The sequence below is a fragment of the Somniosus microcephalus genome, chromosome 34 (genome assembly GCF_052327205.1).
Source record: "Somniosus microcephalus isolate GS21.2 chromosome 34, FLI_Smic_1.0, whole genome shotgun sequence".
Classification (NCBI taxonomy): Eukaryota; Metazoa; Chordata; class Chondrichthyes; order Squaliformes; family Somniosidae; genus Somniosus; species Somniosus microcephalus.
In genome coordinates this window covers 6,986,220-7,003,200 of record NC_141020.1, presented here as the reverse complement: position 1 = coordinate 7,003,200, position 16,981 = coordinate 6,986,220, and the positions used below count along the sequence as shown (strand labels likewise).

The following is a 16,981-nucleotide window of genomic DNA, read 5'->3' as shown; positions in this document are numbered from 1 at the left end:
ATAGAAGGTTATGCTCTACACTGGGGAGACCAAACGCAGATTGGGTGACCACTTTGCGGAACACCTCCGTTCAGTCCGTAAGGGTGACCCCGAGCTTCCGGTCGCCTGTCACTTTAATTCTTCGCTCCACTCCCACTCTGACCTCTCCGTCCTCGACCTCTTGCATTGTTCCATGGAAGCTCAGCGTAAGCTCGAGGAACAGCACCTCATCTTTCGATTGGGCACTTTACAGCCTTCTGGACTCAACATCGAGTTCAACAATTTCAGATCATAACCTCGGCCCCTATCTTTTTTTTCCTTTTTTTTCTCTCTCTCTCACATGGCAATTGTCGATCATTCTGCCAGTGCCATTTACACCTCATCTAGAGCCATCTTTTGTTTCTTAACTTGTCCCATTACTGTCTCCTTTTGCCTCGCTCCATCATCCCTTTTGTCTCTAATCTCTCCTGCCTTCCATCCTATCACAGACCTTCCCTTTTGTTCTTTCCTCCCCTCCCCCTCTCCCTGCCCCTACACTTGCTTAAAAAACCTGTTCCATCTCCAACTTTTTCCAGTTCTGACGAAGGGTCATCGACCTGAAACGTTAACTCTGTTTCTCTCTCCACAGATGCTGCCTGACCTGCTGAGTGTTTCCAGCATGTTCTGTTTTTATTTGTTACTTTTACATGGTGTATACTGTACACAAACAGGAGCAAACATTGTGAGAGAGAGAGAGAGAGACCTGCATTTCTATAGCGCCTTTCACAACCTCAGGCTGTCCCAAAGCGATTTACAGCCAATCAAGTACTTTTGAAGTGTAGTCACTTCACAAAACGCGGCAGCCAATTTGCGCACAGCAAGCTCCCACAAACAGCGACGTGATAATGACCAGATCATCTGTTTTTAGTGATGTTGGTTGAGGGATAAATATTGGCCCCAGGACACCGGGGAGAACTCCCCCCTGCTCGTCTTCAAAATAGTGGCCGTGGGATCTTTTACGTCCACCTGAGAGAGCAGACGGGGGCCTCGGTTTAACGTCTCATCCGAAAGACGACACCTCTGACAGTGCGGCACTCCCTCAGCTCTGCACTGGAAGCGTCAGCCTGGAATTTGTGCCACCCACTGAGATTGAGACAAACACCAGATATGAGTGAATCGTTACCTTCTCCCTTTGCCGGCAGAATTGAAGACTAACCACGGCGAAGTAATATTAAGAAAGCCCGCGACGATTGAATGGAAAAGACCAGCCAGTAACAAGAATAAGAATTCACAGAGCAGAGACGGTCAGGCATCGACCTAACCCTGGCCACTCTGAGCTCAAGTCAACTTTCCACCAGAGGCACAGCGGGCCTGGGACTGCCTCGAGTTTCCGCTGCAGTGACAGTCATGCCACGACACTCTCTTTCCTCTCTCGCCGGAGGGATCAAATTCAATCGGACGGTTTCGATGACAAATAGCAAAACTGAAAACCAGTGGAAAACTATCAAAATAATTGCATGGAAATTACAGCACAGAGTCATTCGGCCCGTCGTGCCTGTGGCCCACTCCTCAGCTGCAGTTCCAAGGGGGTCGGCCGTTTAGGATTGAGAGGAGGAGGAATTTCTTCACTCAGAGGGTGGTGAGTCTTTGGAATTCTCTACCCCAGAGGGCTGCGGAGGCTCAGTCGTTGAGTATATTCAAGGCTGAGCTCGATAGATTATTGGACTCGAGGGATATGGGGACCGGGCAGGAAGGTGGAGCTGAGGTCGAAGATCAGCCATGATCCCATTGAATGGCGGAGCAGGCTCGGGGGGGGCCGTGTGGCCTACTCCTGCTCCCAATCCGTATGTTCTTGCGGAGTTATCCACTCTGAACCTATTTCCCTGCCCTGTCCCCGTATCCTTTGATATTTATACTTGCAAGCACTTCGGGGGAGGAAATTCAGTAGGTTGCGCCACCCGTTAGCGCCTTAAGAGGGCGCTAAGTGGGTCGCGAGCCAACTGGCACCCGGGCGCGGCACTGCCCACGCCTCCCGCGTAAATTCCGCGGGACGTTAGTGGTGGCACTAACCGTTAGCGCTGCGCCGCTGCTGATGACGTCATTGGTGTGCGCAGCGCCCCGCTGATGCCCCGACCGCGATATTTGGCAGCGCCCCCTGATTTACCGCCGGACGCTATGTCCGACCGGTTCAGGGGGGCCTACCTGCGGCCGGTGAGGCGCAAATTAAAGGCGAGGTGCGGGGCGGCCATTTTTGTTGTTGGCCGCCTGCCAGCACCTGCCTGCGTTCCCGTCCCCGGCCTCCTGAACCCCCCCGCCGCGGAGTGCCGGCTGCGCTCCGAGAGCCCGGCACTTCTCCTCGGTGCCGGGGCTCTTTTGCCTGCACTCGCGATCCTCGGGGGCCCAGCTGGGCCCCAGATCGCACTGCACAAGGCCCCTCCCCTTTAAGAAGGGGAGGAAGGCCTGCAATACGTCGTGCGACGTGCCGCAGCGCGTGGCACTGCAGCACGTAGCGCCACGATATTCACTCGCAGCGCCCCAAGAGGGAGGCGGGGCGCCTCCAGTAGCGCCGCGCTTCCCTTTGGGGCGCAACCACTCAATTTGCAGTGCGGGGGCACGAATGTTTCCGGGGCGCTACTTTTAGCCAGTAAAGAGCAGGAGGAGGCCATTCGGCCCCTCGAGCCTGTTCCGCCATCCAGTAAGATCATGGCTGATCTTCGACCTCAACTCCGCTCTTAGTGCCGAAAAATCTACAGTGAAAAAGCCCCAATTTTTGTTCCCATTTACCACCTAGATTGGGCTGGCCAGAACCGCACACATTATTCGAACTGTGGCCTAGCTAAAGTCTAGTACAAATTCAACTTCCCTCGCTTTTCTCTTCCCTGGTTTAAGGTATAAAATATGTAATTTCGCTTGCCTTTTTATTTTTACTGGCACTCAGCAACAACAACTTGCATTTATACAGCGCCTTTAACGTAGTAAAACGTCCCAAGGGGCTTCACAGGAGCTTAAATCAGACAGAACTTGAGACCGAGCCACATAAGGAGATATTAGGACAGGTGAGCAAAAGCATTGGCCAAAGAGGCAGGTTTTAAGGAGTGTCGTAAGGCAGAGAGGTTCCGGCAGCGAGTGTCCTATCCGTGCCCAATTTCTTTCTAACTGGATTACAATCAGAAAGAAAGACAGACTTACATTTCTCCAGCGCCTTTCACGACCACCGGGCGTCCCAAAATGCTTTACAGCCAACGAAGCACTTTTTTGAAGTGTGGTCACTGTTGTAATGTAGGAAACGCCAATTTGCGCACAGCAAGCTCCCACAAACAGCAATGTGATAAAGGACCCAGATCATCTGTTTTTTTAGTGATTTTGGAGCAGAAACCCTGGCTGATTTTCTCCAGCCTAGTCCCGGAGGGGTTACTGAGGACCATGACACTGGCCTCAACAAGTCCCAAGCTGAGGCCGGGAAATGAACCTGGGCTTTTCTTAGTCAGTGTGACTCAGCACCACCCGGCGGGGGGGGGTGACGCTCACGAATGCCCTCGGCCATCGCCGCAACACAACATGTTTTCAACACCTGTTATTTCTTGGATTACGTGAGTCAGATCGATTTTCCAGCGTTAGACTCGTAAACTTCCTTTAGAGCCTTTGAACTAAACATATTTTTCTCTTCAGTTACACCCACAGAGAGCCCAGTGTGTTCGTTCAGGGTAACGCCCCCCTCTGTGAAGTAAAGTTCACGTCTCATAGAGATAACATCATTGCATAACTCTCGTTTTTTTTTCCATTTATCTCCGATCTATTTTTCCTTTGTGAATTCATTTTGACAATTGGCATTAAAAATTGAAAGATTCGATTCATTCAACCATGGGGCGAGGGGCAGAGTCACTTAGAATGGGGGGTCTCGGGTCCCATCACTGGTCCAAGTGGAGTTCAACTGGAGGGTGATGGAATTGGCCTCAGTGCCACTGGACTTGGGGAGGGGGAGGGGAGGGAGAGGAAGGGAGGGGAGGGGCTGGGAGGGAGATGAGATGGAGAGGAAGGGAGGGAGAGGGAGGGAGATGAGGGGAAGGGAGGGGGGTGGGAGGAGGAGAGAGGGAGGGAGAGGAGGGGGAGGGAGGAGGGGAGAGGGAGGGAGAGGAGGAGAGAGGGAGGGAGGGGAGGAGGGAGTGGGAGGGAGGAGGGGAGAGGGAGGGAGAGGAGGGGAGAGGAAGGGAGGAGGGGAAAGGAAGGGAGGGGGAGGGAGGGAGAGGAAGGGAGTGGGATGGAGGAGGGGAGAGGGAGGGAGAGGAGGGGAGAGGAAGGGAGAGGAAGGGAGTGGAGGGGAGGAGGGGAGAGGAAGGGAGAGGGAGGGGAGAGGGAGGGAGGGGAGAGGGAGAGGATGGGGGAGCGAGGGAGTGAGGGAGAGGGAGGAGGAGAGGCAGGAGGGGAGAGGGAGGGAGGGGAGAGGGAAGGAGGGGAGAGGGAGGGAGGGAGGAGCCCAGGATTTGTGCTTCTGATCATTATCCATTAATCCCAGTTAGGAGGATTTATGGGTAATGATCAGAAGCACTAATCCTGGGCTCCTCAGGAGGCTGTTTGTGGAGGTTTCCAACGGCAGGATGCAGCGGTGATGCCCCCATGGCGGAATAACTTACCAACACCCAGTCGCGTGGCTCGCCAGATTTGCCAAAGTGCCAGAGGGCAGGCAGCGAGTAGGATCGATGCCCCTGTGTGTGACTCACTCCAGTCTGTGTGCGGCTGTGATACCATTCATGGTTCAATAGCTCACTCCCCAGGGCACAGCATTAATCAGGAAAGCGGAAAAACTTGAGGAAAATAGTTGTGGAGAAAGGTTTACCTGAGGCGATCCTCCTTGACGACAAAGTCCTCCGACTCAGACATTCCATTTTCCAGTCGGACAGTTCAGAATCTTATTTTTCCCACAATTATTACTCCATACCAAAATGCCTGGAATCATGAAGGGGAACAAAACACATTTAAACATTGGAGTTACAGTTGTATTAAAGTTATGTATGAGTGGATTTCCCGTGGTAAGTCATGGTACATGGTTATACCAGGACTGGAGTTATACTAACAGATCTCAGTGTTCTGATTTAGGGTTAATCCACGAATCGTAGAATAGTACAGCACAGAAGGAGGCCATTCGGCCCATCGAGTCTGCGCCGGCTCTTTCGAAGAGCAATCCAGTTAGTCCCACCCCAAGTATTTATCCGACTCCCTTTTGAAGGCCACTATTGAATCTGTTTCCCCACCGCCCTTTCAGGCAGGGCGTTCCAAATCCAAACCACTCGCTGCGTAAAAAAGTTTTTCCTCCTGGTGCCTCTGGTTCTTTTCCCAATCACCTTCAATCTGTGCCCTCTGGTTATCGCCCCTTCAGCCATTGGAAACAGTTTCTCTTTATTTACTCTACCTAAACCCTTCTTGGTTTTGAACACCTCTATCAAATCTCCTCTTAGCCTTAGTCATAGAGTCATACAGCACAGAAAGAGGCCCTTCGGCCCATCGCGTCCGCGCCGACCATCAGGCCCCTGTCTAACCTAATCCATTTTCCAGCATTTGGTCCGTAGCCTTGTATGCTATGGCATTTCAAGTGCTCATCTAAATGCTTCTTGAATGTTGTGAGGGTCCTGCCTCTACCACCCCTTTCAGGCAGTGAGTTCCAGATTCAACCACCCTCTGGGTGAAAAAGTTTTTCCTCAAATCCCCTCTAAACCTCCTGCCCCTTACCTTGAAACTATGCCCCCTGGTTATTGACCCCTCTACTAAGGGGAAAAGTTCCTGTCTATCTACCCTATCTATGCCCCCTCATAATTTTGTACACCTCAATCAGGTCCCCCCTCAGCCTTCTCTGCTCTAAGGAAAACAACCCCAGCCTGTCCAGTCTCTCTTCATAGCTGAAGCGCTCCAGCCTAGGTAACATCCTGGTAAATCACCTCTGCACCCTCTCCAATGCAATCACATCCTTCCTATAGTGTGGTGACCAGAACTGCACACAGTATTCCAGCTGTGGCCTAACTAGCGTTTTGTACAGCTCCATCATAACCTCCCTGCTCTTGCCTTCATTAGCCGAGGCATAGAATATAAGTATCCCGTATGCCTTATTAACCACCTTATCTACCCGTCCTGCTGCCTTCAGGGATCTGTGGACATGCACACCAAGGTCCTTCTGATCCTCTGTACTTCCTAGGGTCCTACCATTCATTGTGTATTCCCTTGCCTTGTTAGCCTTCTCTGCTCTAAGGAGAACAACCCCAGCTTCTCCAGTCTCTCCACGTAACTGTATTCCCTCATCCCTGTAACCATTCCAGTAAATCTCTTCTGCACCCTCTCCAAAGCCTTCACGTCCTTCCTAAAGTGTGGTGCCCAGAATAGGACACAATACTCCAGCTTCGAATGAGGTGAAAAGTCATTTTGATTCTCCTTCTCCTGAGACATAGGATATACGGCCATTCGGCCCAACCACTCCAGCCTCCCTCCCGTCTTTCCTCATCTAAATCTATCAGCATAACCCTCTATTCCCTTCTCCCTCATGTGCTTGTCTGGCCTCCCCTTAAATGCATCGATACTATTCGCTTCAACCACTCCCTGTGGTAGCGAGTTCCACATTCTCACCACTCTCTGGGTAAAGAAGTTTTCTTCTGAATTCCCTATTGGATTCTCGGTGACTATCTTATATTGATGGCCTCTAGTTTTGCTCTTCCCCACAAGTGGAAACGTTCTCTCTGTATCCACTCTATCAAAACCTTTCATAATTTTAAAGACCTCTATTAGGTCACCCCTCTGCCTTCTTCTTTCAAGCGCAAAGAGACCCAGCCTGTTCATCCTTTCCTGATATATATACCCTCGCATTTTCTGGTATCATCCTTGTAAATCTCTGCACCCTCGCTAGTGCCTCTATATCCTTTTTATAATATGGCGACCAGAACTGTACGCAGTACTCCAAGTGTGGTCTAACCAAGGTCGATACAGGTTTAGCATAACTTGGCATACGGTACCCTCCGTTGTAAAATTACTTGCGGGGGCTGTAATATTTTATGTAGGTTTAGCATAACCTCCTGGCTTTAGCACTCTATGCCTCTATTTTAGAAAGCCCAGGATTCCCCGCTCAGGACGGCCCTTTCCCAAACCACCAGGCTCACAAAATCAAAACAAAAGCAAAATCAGTGGCTAAAAAAATATTTGGGCCAATAGGATTCAGTCAGCTGAGCTTCAAAGGCGGGATTGCCCAGGGTGGACGGCGCCGTTCCCTTTAAGCCGCGCGGGTGTGCCGCGCTCCAGTCATATAGCCTCTGGAACAGTTCCATGGATTGGAGGGTAGCTAATGTAACCCCACTATTTAAAAAAGGTGGTAGAGGATAAACGGGGAATTATAGACCGGTAAGCCTGACATTGGTAGTGGGGAAAATGCTAGAGTCCATTATAAAAGATGTAATAGCAGAGCACTTGGAAAACAGCGACAGGATCGGACATGTCAACGTGGATTTACAAAAGGTAAATCGTGCTTGACTAATCTACTGGAATTTTTGAGGATGTAACTGGTAGAATAGATAAGGGAGAACCAGTGGATGTGGTGTATTTGGACTTTCAGAAGGCTTTCGATAAGGTCCCGCATAAGAGACTAGCGTGCAAAGTTAAAGCACACGGGATTGGGGGTAAGGTACTGACTTGGATAGAAAATTGGTTGGCAGACAGGAAGCAAAGAGTTGGAATAAACAGGTCTTTTTCCAAGTGGAAGGCAGTTTTTTCCAAGTGGAAGGCAGTGACTAGTGGGGTACCGCAGGGATCGGTGCTAGGACCCCAGCTATTCACAATATATATTAATGATCTAGACAAGGGAACTAGATGTAATATCTCCAAGTTTGCAGATGACACAAAGCTGGGTGGGTGTGTGTGCTGTGAGGAGGATGCAGAGAAACTACAGGATGATTTGGACAGGTTGGGTGATTGGGTAGATGCATGGCAGATGCAGTATAATGTGGATAAATGCGAGGTTATCCACGTTGGTGTCAAAAACAGGAAGGCAGATTATTATCTGAACGGCAGTAGATTGGGAAAAGGGGAAGTGCAACGAGACTGGGTGTTCTTGTGCACCAGTCGCTGAAGGTAAGCATGCAGGTGCAGCAGGCGGTTAAGAAGGCAAATGGTATGCTGGCCTTCATAGCGAGAGGATTCGAGTACAGGAACAAGGATGTCTTGCTGCAGTTGTACAGGGCCTTGATGAGACCACACCTTGAGTATTGTGTGCAGTTTTGGTTGCCTTATCTGATACCTGGGATGGCAGGAATGACGTATGAGGAGAGATTGGGTCGATTGGGCTTATACTTGCTGGAGTTTAGAAGAATGAGAGGAATCTCTTTGAAACTTATAAAATTCTAACAAGACTAGACAGACTAGATGCAGGAAGGATGTTCCTGATGGCGGGGAGTCCAGAACCAGGGGTCACAGTCTAAAGATAAGGGTAAGCCATTTAGGACAGAGATGAGGAGGAATTTCTTCACCCAGAGAGTGGTGAACCTGTGGAATTCTCTACCACAGAAGGGCAGGTTTGAGGCCAATTCATTAAATATATTCAAGAAGGAGTTAGATATATTTCTTAAGGCTAAAGGATCAAGGGATATGGGGAAAAGGCAGGGACAGGGTACTGAATTTGGATGATCAGCCATGATCTCATTAAATGGCGGAGCAGGCTCGAGGGGCCGAGATGGCCGACTCCTGCCTCCTATCTTCCATGTTTCTATGAGCTCGCGCAGCCGGCTTTTCAATGTAAAAAAAAAAACCCCGCGTTCGCGGCATTTGAATATTGAACGGCCTGCATTGCCCTTAAAGGGGCCAGGCGGGCAGTGCCCCCCCCGCCAAAAAAATATTAGTGGGATGTCGGTGAAGCTTCGACAGAAGGGGCACAGCATCAAATGGCGCAAGGCAAATTGACAAGGCTGCTCGTTACATCAAAGAGAGATCGACTGCTGGGCTGAACTTTAGGTATCAGAGGCAGAAAGAAACCAACTCGGGAATTGTTTTAAGAAAAACTAACAGCAAAATTATTTCATATCATTTTAAGAAAGTTTGGTGTTGTGAGGGGAGGGACTGTGGATTTGTTCAAGAAATATGAGCAGATCAGATCCGTATCTTGTGATTTACTGTCATCTCTTTTGATGTTAGCGTGGGGCTGACAGCCCGCCCAGCTCTTTCAGAAGGTCGTGGGTTCAAAGCCCCACTCCTGGGACTTGAACGCAAAAAATCCAGGGGCTGACACTCCCTGTGCTGCGCTGAGGGAGTGCCGCACTGCCGAGGGTGCCGTCTTTCGGATGTTAAACCGACGGCCCCCCTCTGCTCTCTTAGGCGAATGTAAATTCTCGAAGAAGAAGAGCAGGGGAGTTCTCCCCCCCCCCCCCCGGTGTCCTGTATTTAATCCTTTAACCAGCAGCACTGAAAAAACAGATGATCTGGTCATTTATCACATTGCTGTTTGTGGGAGCTTGCTGTGCGCAAATTGGCTGCCGCGTTTCCTACATTACAACAGCGACTACACTTCAAAAAAAGTACTTCATTGGCTGTAAAGCGCTTTGGGACGTCCGGTGGTCGTGAAAGGCGCTATAGAAATGCAAGTCTTTCTTTCTTTTGTGAACTTTTAAATGAAACCGTCAGTCAGCTGACAGGGAGTGCGGCTCGGTACCGTGTGACGTAAGAAAACTACTAGGCACTACTTGGTCTAAGCGTTAAACAAAGCTTTAATCAACTGTTTTACAACATGGAGGTCTAGTTGTGTCCTTCACTAGTTCCTGTTAAGAACGTCCTGAGCAAGCTGGGCCCGTGCCCGAGTATTTATACTCGCCCTGGACAGCGCCACCCGCAGGCCGCCCAGTATATTTCATAAATCATTTCCACAAGAATGACAAGATTCATGTCACCGTGTATGCCCAGGGCTCTAATACTGGCGCAGAGGTGCCAGTATAATGTTAACCCCCTCCAAGCAGGTATCAGTCTCAATCCTGGACTTCAAGTCTAGCTGTGCACTAATTGACAACATTTGATGGCAGGAGGAGACAATGTTCTGGTTTTTGCAGTAGTCACTCAGCCATTTCCCAGATTAACCGTGTCCCCGCCCCACACACACACAATCCGACCTACCCCTGGAGGCTGCCTCCCGAGGATTTCCTTGACTCGCACCGACTCGACTCCGAGCTGCAGCCAAACGTTGTGCGACAGCGTCAGCTTGTCAAAGAGACTGAGCTTCGAGTGTGGGGAAAGGTCGCTTCGATCCTCCTCCCCCCGAGGCCGGGGATATCCTCCATTGCAGAGTGGCTTGTTGGGGCTGTAGGGACTGAAATAAAATAGGGTTAACCAAAGGTCTCCAACAGCCTGAGACTCTGTCCTTGCTCAAGCAGCTGGGTTTCGAAGGCTGCTCACCACCACCTTCACAGGGCAACTGGAGAGGGGCAATAAACCTCATTGGCTGTAAAGCACTTTGGGACCTCCTGAGGTTGTGAAAGGCGCTATATAAAGGCAAGTTCCTCCCTCACTCCCTTTCTTCCCTCCCTTTCCTCCTTCCCTCCCTCCCCTCCCTCCATTCCTTCTTTCCTTCCCTCCCTTCCTTCTTTCCCTCACTCCCTTTCTTCCTTTCCTCCCTCCCTACCTTCCTTCCCTCCCTTTCCTCCTTCCCTCTCTCCCTTTCGCCCTTCCCTCCCTCCCTCCCTTCATTCCTTCCCTCCCTTCCTTCCCTCCATTTCCTCCTTCCCTCCCTCCCTTCCTACCCTCCCTTTCCTCCTTCCTTCCCTTTCCTCCTTCCCTCCCTCCCTTCCTTCCTTCCTTCCCTCCCTTCCTTCCCTCCCTTTATTCTTTCCCTCCCTCCCTTCCTACCCTGCCTTTCCTCCTTCCCTCTCTCCCTTTCCTCCTACCCTCCCTCCCTCCCTTCCTTCCCTCCCTCCCTTCCTTCCCTTCTCCCTTCCCTCCCTCCCTCCCTCCCTTCCTTCCCTCCTCCCTTCCCTCCCTCCCTCCCTTCCTTCCCTCCTCCCTTCCCTCCCTCCCTCCCTTCCTTATTTGCCTACCTTCCTTCCCTCCATTTCCTCCTTCCCTCCCTCCCTCCCTTTCTCTCTTCCCTTCTATATTGTAGTGAAAGTAATCCTGGTGAACTTTGAACATTCTCAGTGGGTTGACGTTGTGAGCTTGAAGCCAGTTCATGGAGTAAACTGAGGACTGAGCATGCCCGAAGTCCTCACTGTGGCTGTTCAGACGCGAGTCTCACTCTACTTTTGCTCTATCTTTTCAACAAATATATATTTTTCTTTTTCTCTATTCAAGTCTGCCCACATTGCACGTGCTATCAACAGGGGACAGGCGGTTCTCATGGTGACCTCTTCCCAGGTCACTGTGACTTGCAGGAATGACTGGGACTAAGCTGATTCTTTCACTTACCCTCTTCCACACTCCTTGGCCGCCACTCAGCAACTCCTCCCCTCCCTGATACCCACCGCTGACAGAGTGGCATGACTGAAACTGGCAAAGTCAGGCGTGGCTCAGTGGGCAGCACTCTCGCCTCTGAGTCAGAAGGTCGTGGGTTCAAGTCCCACTCCCGAAACTTAACCACAAAAATCTAGGCTGACACTCCCAGTGCAGTGCTGAGGGAGTGCCGCACTGACGGAGGTGCCGTCTTTCGGATGAGACGTTAAACCGAGGCCCCTGTCTGCTCTCTCAGGTGGACGTAAAGATCCCGCGGTCACTATTTCGAAGAAGAGCAGGGGGGAGTTCTCCCCGGTGTCCTGGGGCCAATATTTATCCCTCAATCAACATCACTAAAAAAACAGATGATCTGGTCATTATGACGTTGCTGTTTGTGGGAGCTTGCTGTGTGCAAATTGGCTGCCGCGTTTCCCACATTACGACAGTGACTCCACTTCAAAAGTATTTAATTGGCTGTAAAGAGCTTTGGGACGTTGGGAAAGGTGATATAGAAATGGAAGTCTTTCTAACTCAACAGGCAAGGAAATGGTGGGTATAAACCTCACACATGGTGGAAGGGGCGAATCATAGAATTACACAGAATGTACCGCACAGAAACAGGCCATTCGGCCCAACTGGTCCGTGCCGGTGTTTATGCTCCACACGAGCCTCCTCCCACCCCCTCTTCATCTCACCCTATCAGCATGTCCTTTGGTTCCTTTCTCCCTCATGTGCCTATCGAGCTTCCCCTTAAATGCATCAGAGTCCAACAGAACATAAGGAACAGGAGCAGGAGTCGGCCAATCAGCTCCTCGAGCCTGCTCCGCCATTCAATGAGATCATGGCTGATCCAATCTTGGCCTCAACACCAATTTCCCGCTCTCTCCCCACACCCCTTGAATCCCTCGTAGATCAAATGTCTGTCAAGCTCCACCTTGAATATATTCAATGACTCCGCCACCACAGCTCTCCGGGGTAGAGAATTCCAAAGATTCACGACCCTCAGAGAGAAGAAATTCCTCCTCATCTCAGTCTTAAATGGGCGACCCCTTATTCTAAAACTATGCCCCCTAGTTCTAGATTCCCCCACGAGGGGAAACATCCTCCCAGCATCCACCCTGTCAATCCCCCTCAGAATCTTATATGTTTCAATAAGATCCCCTCTCATTCTTCTAAACTCCAATGAGTATAGGCCCAACCTGCTCAACCTTTCGTCATACGTCAACCCCTTCATCCCAGGAATCAACCTCGTGAACCTTCTCTGAACTGCCTCCAATGCAAGTATATCCTTCCTTAAATAAGGAGACCAAAACTGTACGCAGTACTCCAGGTGTGATCTCACCAGCGTCCTGTACAGTTGTAGCAAGACTTCCCTACTTTTATACTCCATCCCCCTTGCAATAAAGGCCAACATTCCATTAGCCTTCCTAATTTCTTGCTGTCCTTGGAAACCTCTATAATCTGAGAAAATGAACTCACGCTTGGGTACTAAGGGTTACGGAGCCAAGGCGGGTGGATGGAGTTGAGATACAGATCATCCATGATCTCACTGTATGGCGGAACAGGCTCGAGGGGCCGAATGGCCTCCTCCTGTTCATGGAAGCCACCAGCTCTATTTTGGTAAAGAGTTTTTTGACATCTCTCTCTTGCGCACAAATGGTGTCAAACCTTATGATTTGGTTTGAGCAGTTGTGTTTTTATCTTTGTGGGATCCGACAGGCTGTGCGTCTGGGTGGCAACAAAGGAGGAAATGCGATACAGTAACAACAACGAGCTTTAACTCCGAGCAGAGGAAAACGTGCCCGTTATCACTTCCTGTTAATCGGCTGTGGGTTAAGTTTTGATAAATGCGCAGTTACTACATTCTAACCATCCCCCTCCCCTGTATCTTGCATCACTATTAACTCAATGAGATGCATCTGGTAAAAAAAAGACAGACTTGCATTTCTATAGCGCCTTTCACGACCTCAGGACGTCCCAAAGCGCTTTACAGCCAATGAAGTGCTTTTTGAAGTGTAGTCACTGTTGTAATGTAGGAAACGCGGCAGCCAATTTGCGCACAGCAAGCTCCCACAAACGGCAATTAGCTAACAACCAGATAATCTGTTTTAGCGATGCTGGTTGAGGGATGAATATTGTCTGGGACACCGGGGGGAGAACTCCCCTGCTCTTCCCGTAGTCCCACGTCCACCTGAGAGGGCAGACAGGGCCTCAGTTTAACGTCTCACCCGAAAGATGGCACCTCCGACAGTGCGGCACTCCCTCAGCACTGCACTGGGAGTGTCAGCCTGGATTTTTGTGCTCAAGTCTCTGGAGTGGGACTTGAACCCACGACCTTCTGACTCAGAGGCACTGGGCCATGGCTGACACTGTAAAGCAGCGATTAAGAGTAGGGGCCCGAGCTTTTTTTCCTCCCTCCCGATCTCAAGGACTGTTTCCATGCTGTAGATACGATGCCATTCTGTGTATGGCGGTCAGGTGAAGAGAGGCTCGGCCTTGGGCTTAGTGCATCAGCCACTGTCTGGGCTCACACATTAAAAATGGCCACTTGGACAAGGCGGGCACCTGTGGAACTTCTCATGGGCAAATAGTGGATAAAATCCCCAGGCCCGGATGAAATGTATCCCAGACTGTTAAGAGAAGTAAGAGAGGATATAGCAGAGGCTCTGACCATCATTTTCCAATCCTCTCTGGCTTCAGGTGTGGTGCCATTAGAACATGGCAAATGGAATATAATGTGGAGAAATGTGAAGTTATCCACTTTGGAAGGAAAAATAGAAAAGCAGAGTATTGTTTAAGTGGTGAGAGATTGGGAAATGTTGGTGTTCAGAGGGACCTGGGTGTCCTTGTACACAAATCACTGAAAGTTAACATGCAGGTTCAGCAAGCAATTAGGAAAGCAAATGGTATGTTGGCCTTTATTACAAGAGGATTTGAGTATAAGAGTAAAGACGTCTTACTGCAATTATATAGGGCCCTGGTGAGACCACACCTGGAGTATTGTGGACAGTTTTGGTCTCCTTACCTAAGGAAGAATATACTTGCCATAGAGGGAGTGCAACGGAGGTTCACCAGACTGATTCCTGGGATGGGGGATTGTCCTATGAGGAGAGATTGAGTAGACTAGGCCTATATTCTCTAGAGTTTAGAAGAATGAGAGGTGATCTCATTGAAACACATAAAATTCTTACAGGGCTTGACAGGGTAGATGCAGGGAGGATGTTTCCCCTGGCTGGGGAGTCTAGAACCAGGGCCACAGTCTCAGAATAAGGAGTCGGCCATTTAGGACTGAGATGAGGAGGAATTTCTTCACTCAGAGGGGGGTGAATCTTTGGAATTCTCTCCCCCAGAGGGCTGTGGAGGCTCAGTCATTGAGTATATTCAAGGCTGAGATGGATAGATTTTTGGATATTAAGGGAATCAAGGGATATGGGGATAGTGCAGGAAAGTGGAGATGAGGTCAAAGATCAGCCATGATCTCATTGAATGGTGGAGCAGGCTCGAGGGGCCGAATGGCCGACTCCTGCTCCTATTTCTTATGTTCTTAAATATGGCTGCCGGGAGGGAGAACACTGGGAGAAACTAATCTGCCAGAACTACTGTGATAGTGAGCAAAACTGCAGTCACTTTCCAAAGATGGTTCTGCCCGAATTCTGCTAGATGAGGGAGGAAGGGGTGGAAGGAGGGGTTGAAGAGGGGTAGGCTGAGGCACATGTGAAGCATAAAACACCAGCATAGACCTGTTGTCTACACTGTACATTCTCTGCAATTCTATGGATAAAGAGTAGGAAATGTTCTGCAGGGGTACCTCATCTGTTGCTCTGAGTCACTTGTGTCACAGGATGATGTCCTCAGCATTGTCTCCAGTCAACAGAAGCTTCTATTCACAGGGATACCTTCCCAGCGCACCCATACTCTTTTTGCCGGGTCTCTCCCGCGTCGACGCACTCAAACGCACGCTTGCTCACGAGCGGGTGCGACCCGTGGGCTCGCCACTCGCCGAGCTCCGTTGACTCCAGCCGAACTGCGCGCGGACGGGGGGCGACGAGGGACGTAAAGCTCGCCGTTAAGTTTCCACAACAGGGCACAGTCGGCAAATCCACTCGAGCGCCCTTCAGGAAATGAACGCGAAAGAAAGAACAAGGGTATCGCAAATTTCAAAACGCCAAACCCTGCACGAGCCGCGCTCAAGATTAACGGCTGCTGCACATCAGAGGACATCCGGAGCTGCTGTTCTCTGTTCGCAAGGCTCTGTGACACAGACTCTGTTTTGAGAGAGAGAGCGAGCGAGAGGGAGACAAGGTTGAGAGAAACCACAGCCCTCTTTGTGGTTGCCTCACTCGATGTCTTTACGGATGTCTTTTTATTTCGGTTAATACTGAGTACAGCGTTCTCACAGCCAAACGGTGTGACCCAGTTTAAGTTGAATTTCAGTCTGGCAGTGCCCTTACAGTAAATGCTGAAAGCCCAAGATCTCCTGAGGTAATAGTCGTGCCCCAACCTGGGGTGGCTTTTCTAACCTCCTCCACATGCCTGGACAGGATAACAAGAGAGCTTGACGTGTAATAGGTCACGCCTCTCTCACATCTTGCCTACAATCTCTCTCTCTCTCTCTATCCCCCTCTCTCTCACTCTCTCTTTCACTCTTGCTTTCAATCTCTCTCTCTCTATCTCTCTCTCTATCCCTCGCTCTCTATCCCTCTATTCCCCTCTCTCTCTATCTCGCTCTCTCTATCCCTCTCTCTATCCCTCTCTCTCTCTATCTCTCTCTATCCCTCTCTCTCTTTCACTTCTTGCTTTCAATCTCTCTCTATCTCTCTCTCTATCACTCTATCCCTCTCTCTATCCCTCTCTCTCTATCCCTCTCTATCCCTCTCTCTCTATCGCTCTATCCCCCTCTCTCTCTATCCCTCTCTCTCTCTATCCCTCACTCTATCTCTCTCTCTCTATCCCTCATTCTATCCCTCTCTCTATCTCTCTCTCTATCCCCCTCTCTCTCTATCCCTCTATCTCTATCTCTCTCTCTATCCCTCTCTCTCTATCCCTCTCTCTCTCTATCCCTCTCTCTTTATCCCTCTATCCCTCTCTCTTTATCCCTCTATCCCTCTCTCTCTCTCCCTCTCTTTCTATCCCTCTCTCTCTCTCTCTATCCCTCCCTCTCTCTATCCCTCCCTCTCTATCCCTCTCTCTCTCTCTATCCCTCTCTCTCTCTATCTCCCTCACTCACTCTATCTCTCTCTCTATCTCTCTCTCTACCCCTCTCTCTCTATTCCTCTCTCTCTCTTTCTCTTTCACTTCTTGCCTTCAATCTCTCTCTCCCCCTCTCTCTGTTGCAACCCCTATTGTCTCTATTTGCTGAATCTTTCTATGGTTAGTCGCATAAACAGAAAACACTGGAAACACACAGTGGGCAGTCAGCATCCCTGGAGAGAACAAATAAGTTAATCTTTCGAGTGCTGACCCTTCTTCAAAATAAAAGCCGTATTAAAAGGGGGAAGGGGAACTATATTAAAAAACAGTCAGAGGAATCATGAGTGGAATGATAATAACAGGACACCTTAGTCAAGTAATGGGCTCAACATATTAAGGC

The 16,981-nt window shown here is 50.0% G+C and overlaps 1 protein-coding gene across 1 annotated transcript in view; it reads right to left on the bottom strand.

Moving 5' to 3' along the window:
• The window catches only part of LOC147096699 (ras and Rab interactor 3-like), a 41,475-nt gene extending 25,546 nt beyond the window's left edge, over positions 1-15,929 (bottom strand). The window contains 4 exon segments of the mRNA XM_085973296.1: positions 4,800-4,857; positions 4,859-4,902; positions 10,080-10,276; positions 15,200-15,929. Of these exon segments, the coding sequence (XP_085829422.1) occupies positions 4,800-4,857; positions 4,859-4,902; positions 10,080-10,276; positions 15,200-15,249 (349 nt within the window). The 5' untranslated portion in view covers positions 15,250-15,929.
• Between the last annotated feature and the right edge of the window lie 1,052 nt (positions 15,930-16,981).